The sequence below is a fragment of the Sinohyriopsis cumingii genome, chromosome 2, assembly GCF_028554795.1.
Source record: "Sinohyriopsis cumingii isolate HCF-2022 chromosome 2, ASM2855479v2, whole genome shotgun sequence".
Taxonomy (NCBI): domain Eukaryota; kingdom Metazoa; phylum Mollusca; class Bivalvia; order Unionida; family Unionidae; genus Sinohyriopsis; species Sinohyriopsis cumingii.
In genome coordinates, this window is record NC_142962.1 from 70,524,975 (window position 1) to 70,542,301 (window position 17,327).

Consider the following 17,327-nt stretch of genomic DNA (forward strand, 5'->3'; position numbering starts at 1 on the left):
AGCCCAGAAAGATCATGGGAAGAACTACCAACACACAGGAAGTTACTGGCAATCTTTTTCACATACCAACAACAGTCAAGCCAAAACTCAAACCCATAGAGACCGAGATGACATGCAAGCAATTTTCAAAGGTGAGTGCCAGTATTACCACTTGGCCATCCTTGGCCCCATAATAAAGAAAAAAATAAGGTATGAACTATCTTTAATCAATACTATGGTGAAAGAACTATCAATCGTAGCCCAAACATTATAGTTTAACTCAACTTTTTAAACTCCAACAGAATTGTTGTTGTTGTGGGGTTTAACGCTATTTTTCAGCACACGATAGGCTATGCATGGCGGCCAGTATTAATGGTGGAGGAAGAACCCGGAAAAACCCTGGGAAGAACCACCGACCCATGAGAAGCTACTGGCATGCTTTCTCACATACCCACATAGGCCGAATCCTAGACTCGAACCCACGCAGACAGAGGTGAGATGGCAGTGGTCCGTAACGGAGAGCGCTTTAGACCACTCGGCCACTCGGGGCCCCACCAACAGAATTGTAAGGGGAAAGAGAAAATAATAATGATGAAAATGGGCAGCCTAATCAAGGAAAACAAAATCATGGAATTGCTACAGCAATTTAATTTCTTTATTCAACTGTTTTTCTTTCTTCATTTAGACTTATATCACACATACCAATTCAGTGGATAAGTTGAGGCTGCTTGCTGGTAAATTATATAATGATGGTCTTTTTTTGTAAAAAATTATTAGAATAAATCAACATGTAAGATATTTTAACCTATATCCCGTAATTTTAAATCTGTAAATTTTTCACTCTTTCATAATAACAGGTTTTCATTCTTATGATCTGAAGGTTCACCCTCAGATTTCCAGAATGCATCCTCAATTCTGAATAAACAAGTCTATTTTGCCCCCTGCCCCCTCCCAGTTCTAAAATCTGATGTCGAAGTCTGTAAGATATGCATGGACGACCAGAATGAAATGCACCCATGCTGTGATGATCTCAAAATCCTTCATTTACAGTATCTTCATTTATCCATTAAAAAACTTACCAGTGTAATAAAAGACAAAAATAATGTCCTAGTTGGAAAGACAATCTAAGGTCCCCCTCCTCATGAAATAAAAGTGTTGGTCCTTCAGCCACAAGGCTTATGTCTGAAAATTTTGACAAACTTAAATTCGAATTTTTTCAGACTTTGTACCATTAAACATTCAGGATTTTCCTACATGAATGTTCATTTTCAATCTATTAAATATACTGTACTGCAAGTTTCAATAATATGATACCTAACTGTTATACAAGCAACACCATTATGCCATTGCTGGAGATGTGGGAAGTTGTCAGTCTGTGAAAACTTAGACTGGGAAGCCCATGGTAAATGATCACAACTACTACTAGATATGCTTTCACAAGCTGGTGACTTCGTAACATGATAACACTGGCATGTTTAACTGGTGACACTTCATATCAGCAAGATATTTTGTTATCATTCTGACTGAAGCTTAAACTATTCCTTGATATAGGACTCTCATGTTTCAATTTTATTTTTAACATCTGTTGCATTATAAACAAACTAATTGATCACAAGGCCCATATTATCTTCTCCAACTTCTGAAATCCAGGGCCATCAAAAGAATGGTGACATATTTTGGTCTTCAGCTAAAATTCCTCAGCACTAATACAGTATTACAGAAAGAAAGAAATAGAGTGTCACCCTGCCATGCCCCACCCCTCTTGCTTTAACTATGCATCCCTCTGCCCCTTCTCTGCACCCTTCTGCCTTCTTTAAAATTATTACTTAGTTGTAGACCCCTTCAGATCCCTAGTTACGGTCCTATGAAATGACCCACCCCACCATGTTCTGAAAAATAAAGGTTTTATAACTAGATTTCCTACAATTTCTATGCTATATGTGTTGAGTAATTTGAAAGGAATGAACAGAATAAGTCTTGTGACCAGATTTACTCTTCTGTCCACTTCTAGGATAAAATTAGATTATTTGCTTTGTTAAGATTTATAAACACTTTTTTGAGATATCATTTTCTACATGCCTTGCTGGTTACAAGGGTTGTTTTTAAACTTTTATTACTTGCTTAACTGATTGCAAACAAAATTCAAATTTGATGAAACATGAAGTGACCAGTCCATGCTCTTGCCCCCAAATAAACAATAAAATAAAAGGTGTCACTGCAAGTATTCCAGACTGAATGCATTTATCTCATTCAACTCCACCCTATAATTCAACCAAGGTGCAACACTGCCTATGGTACAAACACATGAAATGAAGTTTAAGAATGGTACACAATTTCCTCAGGTAAACAAACCACACTTCTCATGTATCCCACCCGTACCCATCATGAATATGAAACCTATGGTCACAACTCTTCCCTTAGATGATGACTAGAGTACCGTATGTCACAAGTTTTGCAAAAATATAAATCCAAAAGACCGAGACTACCATTTATACTCAGTTATAAGTCAGGTCAAATTGCAAACAATATCCAGATCTGCTGTAGCAAAATGTGCCTGCTGTTCGGGCTCTAAGCTGTTTGTTTTACTGGTTACTCCTAATAAATTGCACCGACCCAGATCTTCTGATGCATTATACAACAGCAGATCTTGGTCTGTGCAGTTTTCAATCTGACTCAACTTTGAATAATGGCTGTTACACAAACAAGACTGTTTTAGACACGTCTTTAAGCTAGAAAACAAAATGTGCAAAAATTGATTTGTTGATATGAACATCTTCACAAGTAAGGCTGCAAAACACAACCTAGTGTGCAGATTGGAAGAAAAAATGCATTCTGAATTGGTTCAATTCAATAACAACATTGAGGTTGTTGAATACATTATAATGTACTACACTTTTAGACATTTTGGTAAATAATGTAGCAAGAGAGGAAAATAATATTTCCTTTATATTGACCAAGGTTCATGGCAATACATCAAGACCTACAGGAATAACAAGAATGCATCCTGCATTCCAACAAGTCAAAAAGGGCAATAACTCTATGAAAAAATTGTAGAAGCAGAGTGATTTGTAGACATGCACATCTGCCAATGATCATAATATTTATCAAGTTCCAGTGTCAAACAATCAAAAACTGCAGGTCCAGGCTAGAACAGGAACAAGACTGTATCATACATTGCTACAGGACAAAATGGGCAACAACTCTGAGGAAACATGATCAGAATTTTTCCATCTTTACAGCCGTGATTTTAACTTCTTGCCGGCTAAGGGTTACCACAGTCAGCTAAAGGTGTGAGGCCAACAGCAGATGGCCAGCTATGTCTTTATTTAGTAATAAGACAATTGAGTTGGCTACTCACTTCCAACGAATAAGCTCTTTGTGTTGCTAAGAAGGCCAGCTTTCTACACTCACAGCTGCATGTGAAAGTATGTGTATCAAGATCCTCTGATCATCAAACGAGGCATACCAGCCAATCAGAATTAGAGGAATTTAAAAACCTACCAGTAGGAGGAGCTAATGTCTAAGACAGACAAGGCGACAATAAAATATCTAACCATTCTTGTGTAAACTTAATCAGTGGTTTCCTGACCTTTTGAGAAGAGCAGAGGATCCAAGGAATTATCAAAAAGAATTCTGGGGGAAAAGACTATTCTAAGCGAAAGACTCTGAAGAAAAAAAAGAGGAAGAGGAACTGAACAGGGAAAGAAATAGAAAGCTTCTATGGGTAGGAGATATCTCAGGTGAAAATACGTACATGTATGTGTTGATTTGTATGACTGGAATTTAACAGATTGTATATTATAACTTATATTTATTTTATTACAACATGGAGAATTATTAGAGAATACTACATCACAGTGTATAGTTGAATCTATAAAAAAAAATGAATCTGGATGTGAATTTGCATTTATCAGTAAGAATTATGTGAAGCAGACAGTAGATTTGTATGCGAATGTATTTACAAATTTCTGTGTATCATTCTATTATTTGTAGGACACAGGTGATGTGAACGATTGCCGTAACAATGGTAGATTGCTGTGTTGGAATATAACATTTAATGGTGTGTGCATGTGTTACAAAACTTAGTTACGTAATACTATTGTATGTAGAGCAAGACATGTATTGAATGAGTTGACTAGTGTGTGAAGAGGGCTGGTATAGTGTTTGCCATTTGTCTGATGAGAAGTCTATGAAAGAGTGGCAGATTACAAGGATGTGCATAGGAAGAACAGGATATACGTCCCTTATATTTTCTACAGGAAGCTCCCAGGTTGCATTAAGAGATGGCACTAAACTCTTGAGAGAAGAAGGAAGTACAAGATTAGTGCAGATGGGTTGTGGAAGGAGGAAGTACAAGAGTAGCACATGAAGGGTACAGGAGAAGGGGAAATAGTACAAGAAGCAGCACAGGAAGAGTACAGGAGGGAAGAAGACGAGAGAAACTGATGCAGATGCATACAAGAGACTACTCACTAAAAGAAGACACCCAAATTAGGATGTTAACTCTCATATGATGAAATAATGAAGGCATTAGTTGTTGTTGTTGTAGGGTTTAATGCCATTTTTCAGCACAAGATAGGATATACATGGCGGCCAGTATAAATGACAGAGGAAGAACCTGGGAAAGCCCCGGAAAGAACCACTGACCCACGAGAAGCTATTGGCAAGGCTTCTCACATACCTACATTGACTGAGCCCGAGACTCAAACCCATGCAGACAGGGGTAAGACGGCAGTGATGTGTAACAGTGAGCGCTTTCGACCACTCTGCCACTTGGGGCCCCGAAGGCATTAGTTAACAGACCAATTCATGTTTTAGCTTATGAGCAAAGTGTAACTGGAAGATTTATATCCAGAAACTGCTTGAATAGTTTTTTTTTTTTTATAAATTATATTTATTAAATTGTTATATAGTTCAGCTTGAGTTGTTCGTGTATTTAGGCTGTCGTCATTGCTCATGAGTCTTTCAAAATTGAAACGTCCATCTTTTACTAAATTAGTCCTAATACTGTTGAGGGGTTGTGACAAACTCTAATTAAATTTGCAGGAACAAAGTAAAGTTGATTATGTACCTGGGTGATGACAATAATACATTATTTACAAAGTTTCATGGTAATCCATCAATTAAAAGTCAGAATGGGCCATTGTTCATTCACCTGGCTGACATCTGTCTACAAGGCAAATGCACGAGCAATTTGTGAAGAAATCTGTAGAATGCTTGCTGTTGAAATTTCTTCAAGTACTGTTGAATGTATATGTTATAAAAATAACTACTTCAAGGTTTCTCCTATCTACCAATCTTCGTATTTGATGGCACATTAGCACAAGTTGTCCAATTCTGAAAGCCCTCTTTGCCAGAATGCTTTATGAGAGGTTGGTTGAAAGTTTTTTTCCCTATTTTAAGTAAATATATTGTATTTGAGAATGGATCATTTGTAAAGATCAGAAGGGTCTTCATGCCAGGATAGTAACTCATCTGATTTTATTCTGTCATCTGGTTTTATCATTTTTAGCAACAATCACAATATGTTATCATCCACATCAGCTAAACCAAACTGAAAGCTGTCCATGCCTGAATATATTGTCATATTTGGTCAAAATCTATTGACCAGTTTTTACAATAAAATCATTTAAAGGTTGTTTTTTTGGTGGCCAAATCTGATAGTGGATCAGTATCATCAGTGTAAATTTGGTCAAATTCTGGGTGAGCAGATTTTAAATTTTGTCTGTATTTTTAGAAATGGTTGCCATATTTTACAGTGGATTGACCATTTTTGTACAGACCTGGAAATTAATTAAGTCTTCATATCATGATGTTTTTTATAAAGTTTTGCTACATTCTTTTCAGTGGCTTTTCACTGAAAGGTTTTTCTTTTTCTATATAAATTAATAATGGTGGCCATATATTATGACTCACTGGTATAAATATTAAAAGTCTTCATGGCTAGATCGTTTCTGTCAAGTTTGATCAAATTCTATTCAACAATTCTGGAGATGTTTTTTCAATGTTTAAATACTTTTTAGTAACTGCAGCCATATTTGATGTTTGCAATGTTTTGGAGAAGTCATTTTTCTATGTTTAATAGCAGCAGTTATATTTGATGGTAATCATCATCAGTTATACCGCTTTTAAGACCTTGAATTCCAAGATGCTTTCTTTCAAATCTAGTACAATTCTGTTCAGTGATTTCTGTGAGGAAGTCATTTCTGATTTTTCTGTTTTTAGAACTTAATGGGGGTCATGTCTGAGTGCAGAGTGGCTTTTAAGTACATATCTGAATGATTTTCATGCTAGGATGCTTTCTGTGATGTCTGGTCAAATTACATATTTTCAAGTTTTGTTTTACAAGCTTATAACAGGATTTCTTGAAATTAAAATGTTACTAATGAAAAGCTATGTTAATGAACATAATTTATTTCTCAAAGCTAAATTATGTCATTTCAATAATCAGTATTATCAAAAAGCAAACAAGAAACATGGGCAATGTTGTGTAATCTGTACGAGAACTAATTCTTGTCAAGTTCTACTTTGTCCTAGTGAAGCCACATTTGATACAACTATAATACATAGTTTAAGAAATAATTCACTGGAAATCCTATGAAACAATCCTGTTAAGCAAATATTTGGAAATATATAATTTAATTGAAAAATGGGTAGCTCCTGCATCATTGAAAGTGAAGTACATGTTTATTTACATTTTCACTGATTTTGTAAATGTAAGGGCAGTATTCTAAATTAAGGCATTTACACATCAATGTCTGTAAATGTTTAACAGCAGTATCCTAAATTAAGGCATTTACAGATGTCGATGTTTGTAAATGTTTAAGGGCAGTATCCTAAATTAAGGCATTTACACATGTGGATGTTTGTAAATGTTTAAGGGCAGTATCCTAAATTAAGGCATTTACACATCGATGTTTGTAAATATTTAAGGGCAGTATCCTAAATTAAGGCATTTACACATGTCGATGTTTGTAAATGTTTAAGGGCAGTATCCTAAATTAAGGCATTTACACATCGATGTTTGTAAATGTTTAAGGGCAGTATCCTAAATTAAGGCATTTACACATGTCGATGTTTGTAAATGCTTAAGGGCAGTATCCTAAATTAAGTCATTTACACATCGATGTTTGTAAATATTTAAGGGCAGTATCCTAAATTAAGGCATTTACACATGTCGATGTTTGTAAATGTTTAAGGGCAGTATCCTAAATTAAGGCATTTACACATCAATGTTTGTAAATGTTTAAGGGCAGTATCCTAAATAAAGTCATTTACACATCGATGTTTGTAAATATTTAAGGGCAGTATCCTAAATTAAGGCATTTACACATGCTGATGTTTGTAAATGTTTAAGGGCAGTATCCTAAATTAAGTCATTTACACATCAATGTTTGTAAATATTTAAGGGCAGTATCCTAAATTAAGGCATTTACACATGTCGATGTTTGTAAATGTTTAAGGGCAGTATCCTAAATTAAGGCATTTACACATGTCGATGTTTGTAAATGTTTAAGGGCAGTATCCTAAATTAAGGCATTTACACATTGATGTTTGTAAATGTTTAAGGGCAGTATCCTAAATTAAGGCATTTACACATGTCGATGTTTGTAAATGTTTAAGGGCCGTATACTAAATTAAGGCATTTACACATCGATGTTTGTAAATGTTGCAGCCATATCTGATTGTGGATATGCATCAGTTATACAAACAAGAGTGACCTTTAAATAATGCTGTTCATGCTGTCTTTATTTGCCTAAAGTCTGTTACTTCACAGAATGCCACTCATGCAACATTCAAACAGTACTTTAGCTGTCTCTTTTACTATATGTTTACAGACAATAACAATTTAGCACTGAAAATGAAAAAGTCTGACTTGAAGTTGCTGACTCATGTGTTAATTAAAATCTCTCAACATCTGTGATTAGTTAGGTCTGTTTCAACCTGGATGTTGGTAATATATGTGCACCACTACTATCTAATTTGAAATTTGTCTGATTACAGGCATGCCAACTTTACTCATGTACAAGCCAGAACCAAATGCAAACTGCACAGACCCAGATCTGTTATCGCATAATGCAACATCACATCTTTGTCTCTGCTTTTTGTTAGGAGTAACAAGATCAAACAATGCAAACACAGATCAATGCCAGCATTTGATTTTTTTCTCATTTGTGTATTTGTAGCTACAATATCTTTCATTATAAATGATCAGAATCTCTGCTGTGTGATAATCATATCTCTGCCAAATGAAGATCATATCTCTGCCATGTAATAATCATACATCTGCTATGTCATTATCATACCTCTGCCATATGATAATCAAATCTCTGCCATGTGATTATCATATTGCTATCATGTGATAATCATATATTTACCATGTGATAATCATACCTCTGCCGTATCATTATCATACCTCTGCCATATGATAATCAAATCTCTGTCATGTGATGCTCATATCTCTGCCATGTGATAATCATACCTCTACCATGTGATAGTCATACTTCTCATATGATAATCATACTTCTGCCATCTGACTGTCATACTTCTCATATGATAATCATAGTTCTGCCATATGATTATCATATTTCTGCTAAATGATAATCATATTTCTGCACTATGATAAACCACTCTACTATTAAATAATGTGACATGAAATCTTTATCAGCATTACAGTAATAGCTTGAACTGCCTGTTATGCATATTACTGAAATGGTATCATTTAATGACAACATGTAGAAAGTAATCAGTGCACTATAAACTAAGTTTTCAATTCGCTCTTTTTATCTTCATAATCTATGTATTAAAATGATTTGTCAACATTGTTAAATTTCTTTAAGAAATTTCTGGCTGAAGCACTGCTAAAAAGGCATATTTAAATTAGCAGCCTCAATATCAAAAATCTCATCTGACTATTGAAAGATCTACTGTGTTTACACAGAATGATATGCAACCTAACCAGACATGATCATATATGTACCGTATATACTTGCTTATAAGTCAAAAGGCAAAGAACAAAGATCTGAATCTGCCATAGCATAACTGACCAGGGTCAATGTTGTTTCTTCTACTGATTACTCCTAACAAACTGCACAGACCCAGATCCACTAAAGAATTATGCGATGGCAGATCTGGGTCTGTGCAGTGTGCAGATGGATTCATCTTGCAGGCAAGTATATAAGGTAACCATCTGTATAATTGCATTATTTCTAAGAATTATAAACACAAGATGAAGGAAACAAAGGAAGTTTGTTGCAGTTTTTTAAACAGGATATGTCACTGCTTTTCCAGTCTTTTTTAAATGACTGTTGCCAAATGTTTTGTGAACATTTTAAATTCTTGTCAACTGATCTCTGTCAAATTTGCTAAAAATACTATTCACAAACTGTCCCTTTTTCATCCCTTTACATAATTCACAAAAATCACTTTTGTGAGATAAGATTATAAAGTCTATCATTTAAAGAAAACAAAACTTTACAAATGGAAAGAGTAAAAGAAATATTAAAATATCTATGTTATGTGACAAAAAAATTACCTCTGCAAGTTCGATCTTCTGTGCTATTGCTTCAAGACACTCACGTCCTACACTGTCAGGCGTCAATGTACATTCCAGGTATGAACCATCCAGCATCTGCACCTCAACCATAAATACATTCTTGGTGGATATTTCATACCGACGAGTCCTTTTGAACTTTAACCCGAAGGGCATAGTTTATTTTCTTCTCTCTTTCCGAAGTTGTAAAATATCACTCATGATGACATGAAAAAGTCTGCAAAATATATGAAAATCAAATAAAAAATGATACCATTATTATTCAGTTTGAGGTGTTTAAGCAAGCAAGCTCTGACATAATGTTACTCAGGTACACTAACACATATGCAAAGTATCTAGCCTACATTTCTTTGCCATGTTTTTTGTGAATTTAGGAATGATCTGGATGTTTTTATATACATTGTTCATATCTCTTAACATAAAATAAATGGCCCTCTGACCTTTACGATGGAAAATAAAGCTCAAGTTAAACCCTTATTGGAGCCCAGAGTGGCCAAATGGTCTAAAGCGCTCTCCATTATGGATCATTACCATCTCACCTCTCTCTGCGAAGGACCAAATCTAGGATTCGGCCAATGTGGGTATGTGAGAAAGCTTGCCAGTAGCTTCTCGTAGGTTGGTGGTTCTTCCCAGGGGTTTCCCGGGTTCTTCCTCCACCATTAATACTGGCCGCCATGCAGAGCCTATCATGAACTGAAAAATGGCGCCAAACCCCACAACAACAATAAACCCTTATTAAACTAATCCATGCACATCATAGTTCAACTGATTTCTGCACCACTGTTGCAACAAATTATTGATAGTCTACTCAGATTTGAGAAATGAATCCACACAGCAAGTGTCAAAATAACTAGTGCAAATTGTTAAGTTCATGGTTATGAATTCAGTCCTTTATTTATGGTTTGTATAAAGCAGATGCAGGGATCGGAATCAGCAATAGTCCACTAGCCAGAGACTAGTAGTTTTCATAGTTTCAACAGTGTGAAGGTAGCTAAAGTTCCAAGTTCAAGATTCTTTAATGGTAATCTAGGAGACTGGCCCACAATGCAATAATATATACAAAGTCTATCACCGGAAGCATATATGAACATTTTTTGTTTATATTAAATATTGCATGTATTTTATTGTCCATGCAGCAAATGGTATATAAATAATGCAACTCTGTGAATAACATAAGGGTTTTATATTGACATAAAGACAAATAGACTAACATTTCCAACATCTTTATCCACATAAAGCCAAAACCATTGCTAACCAAAAACTACAACTGTCTCACATATGATGACCATGTAACACATCTATTATTATTATCTAATAATTTAAGCATTTTGTAGCATTCTGCTGGGTATCTGCTCCTATCCATATATAACAATTTACACCAACATTTAAAACACTCAGATTAATATGTAACACACAATAGTAGTCTGCACCTTTTCAAAGGGTAACATAATTATTTACATTACATGAGATACATATATATCATTTACAGAAACAGCTTTCAACATTTTAGATACATTCTGAACGTAAAACTAAACTAAAATATCCACATTTCCTTTCATATAAAAGATAGCCATAACAGATTTGATACTCTGAGCTACTAATGTTTATTTACTTTTATCCTGGAAAATTTGGGTATAAACACAAGACCCATATATTTGTAAAATGAAACTATTTAAAAAAAAAACTTTTAATAATTCCTTCAACATCCTCTATTGAAAAACACAATTGTTTTGTCTCATCCAAGTTATCTACCTGTCACCATTCCAGTGTTAACAAAAGTGTTCTATTAGGCGTGGTTGATGCTGCTATGTTATCACATACTGGCACAAATGACTATACTTTTAGTGAAATAAGAGTGCTAAAAGCTCAGGGACATTTTCTAAAATAAAAATACATCAACCAAACTTTTCCCTCAATAACCAAACAAATTCTCAGTAAACAAAGAAAATAATAGTGGACTCAAAACACAACCATGTTTGGTCCCTAGTGTACAAAGTTTTTTGTTAAGCCTTCACTTAACTTTACACATGACTTCAAGTTTGAGCACACTGAATTTACAATGTTTAAAAAATGCCTATTGATAACTTTTGTGGCAAGACACTTCCTCAATTAACACATTAAAACAATCACCAAACAGTAAAACCTACCCCCTTTCTTTGATAATTATTTCAGTATGACATATTGTGGAATGAATATCTCTGCCAAAACCCAGCTCCTGCTTCACAATTAATGTAATTACTTATGGTCCATTCGTTTAAAAACTCAAAGGGGTAAAGATCTTATGCACAACATTAATCAATGATATACCAGTAACCTAGAATTTATTAGCATCATGTAAAGAGCCTTTTATGTGATGGTGACATAATACCTTCTCCCTAAAAACTTGTAAAGCTGCCATTATACAAACTTTGCTAAAAGTTCTACTAACAAGGGTGTGATATGTTGCAAAGTACACTTGAAAATGTCAATTCTTATCCCATCTGGACTGCAAGCATTTCCAAATCTGAGTCTAAGTATAATGTGTACAACTTCTTCTTCAGATTAGGGTTCATTTTGAATATCACAGTCTACATGTTGTACATGCAACAGAGGTTCCTCCTCATTACTATCATCAACAACTTTTTCTGAGTAAAATAGGTTCTTTAAATAATTACGTTACTCTGAGCCAGATGTTAGATATGCTAAAATAGGCTCTGTTACCACAGTATCTGTGTTTTCCAACATTTCTGTGGATTATGTCTCACAGAAACAAGAAAGTTCCCCTTTTTCTCTTGAAGTTGATGTTTTATTCTTTACCTTACAAACATATTTGGAAAAAAAATGGGGGCGGGATGCTTATATTCAAGGAAAAGACTGTACAAATTGAAAAAAACCTACAGATGTATAATAAAAAAAATCAAAAAGTTTTACAAACTCATCAATATTTTGGTTAATCATTGCACATACATCTGAATACACCAGTAGGAACCTCTCACTAAAGTCTGACAAAAACAGTTCGTTCACAAAAAGTACCCTCTATATAATCATTTTTTGCCTTGTCCTCTGAAATATTATAATGAAAACTTAAAGTGCATTTTAATGGAAAATGCATCCTTTTGTCTCTTTCTTCAACAGAAATATCTTACAGACTGGTAGAGTCACAATGAAGCAACCATGCAGTCCACAATGCTTGCACCTTCATTAGCTATGCATATAAAATTGCCATAAATATCACCAAGTAACCTGCCATTTAAAACATGTATTCCAAACATACATTTGTACAAATGATTTACCTAAAATTATTATACCTCTCACAATCTTTGTTTTTCCTAGGTAGTAAAAATGAATCAACTTTCATAGATGCATCACCAAAAACATTAAAACTGCCTGCTAAAACCAGTAGCACATCTGGAAAAAGTGATTTAATTCTTGCCAAATACACCATCTTTCTCTTCATTTGGTCATATACATGTGTAAGAGAAAGAGATCCTTCTGGAGAAGTCTATACATTATGGAAAACATTGGATTTAAAATTTATAACCAAACAATTGTCAAATTCAAGAAATATGCATCTTACACCACCAGATTTCAGCAACTTATCATTTACAAAAACAACACCAATGTTTCTACCCATAACATAATGCTTTCTTTTCATACTATCAAGACATTTATATCCATTAAAAAAATACTGAATTTATCATTACTACTACCCCATGTAGTAAAATTTAGTCATTCATAATACTGACTTATATCAATGTTCAGTGAAATGGACTATCCACTTTTAATTAGCAAATTTAACACCTACTGGGATTTTGACTCTCATTTTTTGTTAAAACTGGACTTTAATTATTCACATGTTAACTGAACAAAATGCACGTTTCCTCTTCAAACTAAAGAAAAATAAAATGCATGTAAATATTGGGCAATCAAAATCTGACATTTTAGAAAGGGACTTTTAGCCTCATGTCCATTAACCATAGACTGGACCCAGATGTAACTGCTTCAAATGAATAGCATGAATGCGATTACTTAACACTCCATTATCTAGCGATAACAACATAACTAGAGGGCGCTTCAGTTAAGCAGAGTGCCACCATCTTACTGTTTTTGTATAGAGAGGGTACCCCTCTTTACGGGGCTCCCGTCCTTTCAATTTTGATCGGATAATTTCATGAATAGCGTGAACATTTTACATCATAACCTGTGCAAAGGAAACCATTTGACCTTTCTTTTAAACTATAAGTTATTGGTAAGAATTTGATATGGCTCAGAGAAAATTTTCGTGAAAAATCAAAAAAAAATGTGTGGATCATGGAGGGTTTCATGCTGGAGAGGTTTCATTTATGTATCTAAATATAGAATGTACCATGAAAATTTGGTACTTATCTTTGTTTCGTGGGAATAGAGTTGTATTATAACATACCCTCTGTCTCATCTTTAACTGGAAATGTCACTTTATCAGTTCTCTTCTTTGAGCACCTGGTAGAGGTAACAACCAGAGTCTAATGTTTTATCAATAAAGTACAACAAAATGTTTGACAACATGAAATCACCTTATCTGTATAATAAACATACATATATTTACAATACATTAAGGTGATTTATTCTAAGGTACTTTACTGAAAAAACGTCTGACTCCTTCGATAGCAACTATATATTCAATGAATATAAATATCATTGCTACCACTACCTGTAACCAACAGTTTGATTTTATTATTACTGCTACAAAACCTGCTTGATACCCCTGGATATGAAATTAATGTAGTAGTAAAAAGAAAGATTAATACAAATTTATACTTGAATCTTTACAGATGAAATGTGATTGTTTTCTGTTTGAACAATAAGATCACCCACCCTGTAATAATTTAAAAGAAACTTTTTAAGTTTTTAAGGTTACTCATGGCTCTGGCTGCTGTAGCATCCATACCCCCTGTTTTTCATTTGTCAGTGATATTATTGTTATATTACACTGTTAATATTGTTATGACAAAAAATGCCAGCACAATCCAACTATGCAATTTTGCAACTGCAAAATTAATAAATAAATAAATAAAAAGTATATACAGTACTGTATTTAACTTTTCATAGGAAATGTTAGAGAAAAATAAACATTTTATGTAAACTTAGTCATAAAAACAATATTTTTAGATGAATTATTCTAAACAAATTCTCATATAGGTAGGCATTTAAAAGGAATAAATACATGGGCTGTCTTGTTACACTGTCCTTATAGATTTCTTTTGAAGAGTAAGGAGGCAGATTTTACCAATCCCTTTTGTTTTTAACTTTCACATGAATAAAAATAAGCTTTACACGTAATTTGTCTTTTGGATTGGGCATACACTCATAATTGTAAATTCTGAGTAATTAAAGCTGCAAATTCTGGATAGGCCGAGGCACATTTCCCCAAAAAATTTTTCTGTATACCAGATACATTTGTAAATTATGCCTCAAGAACAGTCTGGTTATATTCTGTAGTCACTGCTTCATTAATTAACCCCAAATAAATTCTATTATTGGATTTGTTTTCAATGTATACACTGTACATAAAATGTTCACTTTTTGGAGAATTCTTTATTTTTTGCTGGCAATAAAATAAGTCGTTTGCACTTGCTTTGAGCAAAACCCATGAAAAGAAGTATACTTTATTTGCTAATTTGTTATTTCGGATGCTTTGACCTTCTCAAAAAATACCATATTTTTTAACCTGAGATGAAATTACATTTGGCATGTTATCCCTACATTATCAACGTCATATAAGAGTCGGAAGAAGGAATGGTGCCTTTAAATTTAGGCATAATGTAAACACATTGTACTTACGGAATCAAATGTGTCGATGTACAATATATCTAAAGATTTTAAATCCGTGTATTTATGCAGCTATGCAATGCTTATATCATGAGTCACAAAGTAGAAATCAAGGTGTGTATTTGCATTGATCAAAAATGTCACCCATATTTCGACCATTACGTAAAATGGCAGGTATATATGAATGCTATTTTTAGGATAGTCGTAAAAATTTATCTGAACATGGATATAATCAGTTTTACATCCTAAAATTGAAATGAATAATATAACTTATAAACAGTTTTTACATTTTAATTTCAGTGTATTTATTAAAAGCATATTACCTAGGTTTCCAACTTGTCGTAAAATGTCGTTTTCTCGAGTTAGTTCCCTTTATAAGATTTTCTATCAGGTAAGGTTGATTTTGTATGTGGAAAAATAGTCTGGTTCCCTGCTTAATATGTTACCTCCGTTGTACTCTATGGAGTGGAACACAGGGAGCATACTAAGCAGGGAACCAGTCTTGTGGCAAAATGACGGTACAGACGGCAAACATGGATAGTGTGAGGGAAAAGGGTCTTGCCGACTACCGCAAGAAGCTTTTAGAGCACAAAGAGCTCGAGGCTCGACTTAAAGAAAGTATGGTCTTAAGAAACGACAACGTGTTGCTTTTATTTACTCGTAGATTGTGACATTTTTTTCAAAATCATCTCTGACCAAAGTGCTGATTCATTCTTCGATCACTGCAACTTGTGCAAGTTCCATTAAGTACCTGTTTTTGGTTTATGCCCATAACCTGAATAAAATTGCAACAAAAAGTTAAAATAGATAGTGCTTAACTATATCTACTTACTTTATTCATCATTGAAAAATATTTTTCCAAGCATGTTGATAGCCTAAAGTATAGTTCTACAATGTAAGACATTGCATGTATTTTTGTTTAAGTGCTATGTCTTACTACACAAATAACGTGCTTTTATAGCGTGTTCCGATGTCAGTTAACACTATCTGACAATAGCAAATGAACGTATTTTCATGTCCTGTTGACATGCATTTGTATTTGCTATAATGCAATGGCAGTCAATGTATGCCGAAATATGTTCAAGTGGGTTCATGTGGGGGATTTGTTTCTTGAAAGAAATGAACCATAGCTTACCGTTCCAATAGGCATAATATATTTTTATTCATTTCGTTAAAGAATAATATTTCAGCTTATCCCAAAAATTTTGGCATTTCCAGCCAACTGAAATGAAGCCAATGAAACTTGAAAACAGTTCCATTTCTTTTGTGAGCATTTGAATTTACTAGGGAAAAGACATCAGAGTAAGTAAAGTCTGACTAAAACATTATGACTTTACTTTGGAAAAAAAAAGCGTCGTTATTTTAGTTGCAAGTTCTATGAGATATTCCTGAAAATCTGGCTTTCATGGTACTAGCCTCTCATGGCGCAGAAGCATTAAGAGGTTAGTGTTAGAACTGGTCAGCCTGGTGTCAGGATAATGTGACTGGGTGGGACATCATGCTACATGTCTGCGGCATGATGCCCCGGTGCTAGATATCACTATAAACTGTCACACTGCAGACATCGTAGCGATATGACTGAAATTTTTTTAAAGATACGTTAAAAATCCAAATCACACATACATACACACCGTGGTGGTGGAGAGAGTGGATAGGATTTTTTTTAAAAAACCTACCATCTCTCCACACGTAAAGACAGTTGCCTGCAGCAACTCGTGGAGAATTGCTCTGCACAACATGCTTTCTTGCGGAGTTGTTGAGTATGGACACCACAAAGTGGACATGGTCTCTATAAAATGGGCATGGCTTACTGTGAATGCCCACTGCAAGCATTCACTTTAGTGGTTGATTGAGAGATATTCCAATTTTTCAACATAGTTATCAGATGATTATACACATTTCCTAGTTCCAGTGAAGACTGTAGTAGATATGATGCCAAATGAAATTTTAGATATTATTAACATATTCACAATTCCTCAAAAACTGCTAATACTTCTGTACTTTTTTC

General features: G+C 34.2%; 2 protein-coding genes across 3 annotated transcripts in view; one reads left to right on the forward strand and one right to left on the reverse strand.

The window, feature by feature from the left end:
- Positions 1-15,480, reverse strand: part of LOC149805127 (tyrosine-protein phosphatase non-receptor type 21-like) — a 96,111-nt gene extending 80,631 nt beyond the window's left edge. For both annotated transcript variants that reach the window (XM_089947673.1, XM_089947666.1), the window contains exons 1-2: positions 15,332-15,480; positions 9,515-9,749 (exon numbers count right to left, since the gene is read on the reverse strand). In XM_089947673.1, the coding sequence (XP_089803799.1) occupies positions 9,515-9,688 (174 nt within the window). In that variant the 5' untranslated portion in view covers positions 9,689-9,749; positions 15,332-15,480. The remainder of the gene's footprint in view (positions 1-9,514; positions 9,750-15,331) is intronic.
- A 297-nt stretch (positions 15,481-15,777) lies between these two features.
- The window catches only part of LOC149805128 (26S proteasome regulatory subunit 10B), a 48,982-nt gene continuing 47,432 nt past the window's right edge, over positions 15,778-17,327 (forward strand). Inside the window, exon 1 of the mRNA XM_089947702.1 lies at positions 15,778-15,937. Coding sequence (XP_089803828.1) covers positions 15,832-15,937 — 106 coding nt within the window. The 5' untranslated portion in view covers positions 15,778-15,831. The remainder of the gene's footprint in view (positions 15,938-17,327) is intronic.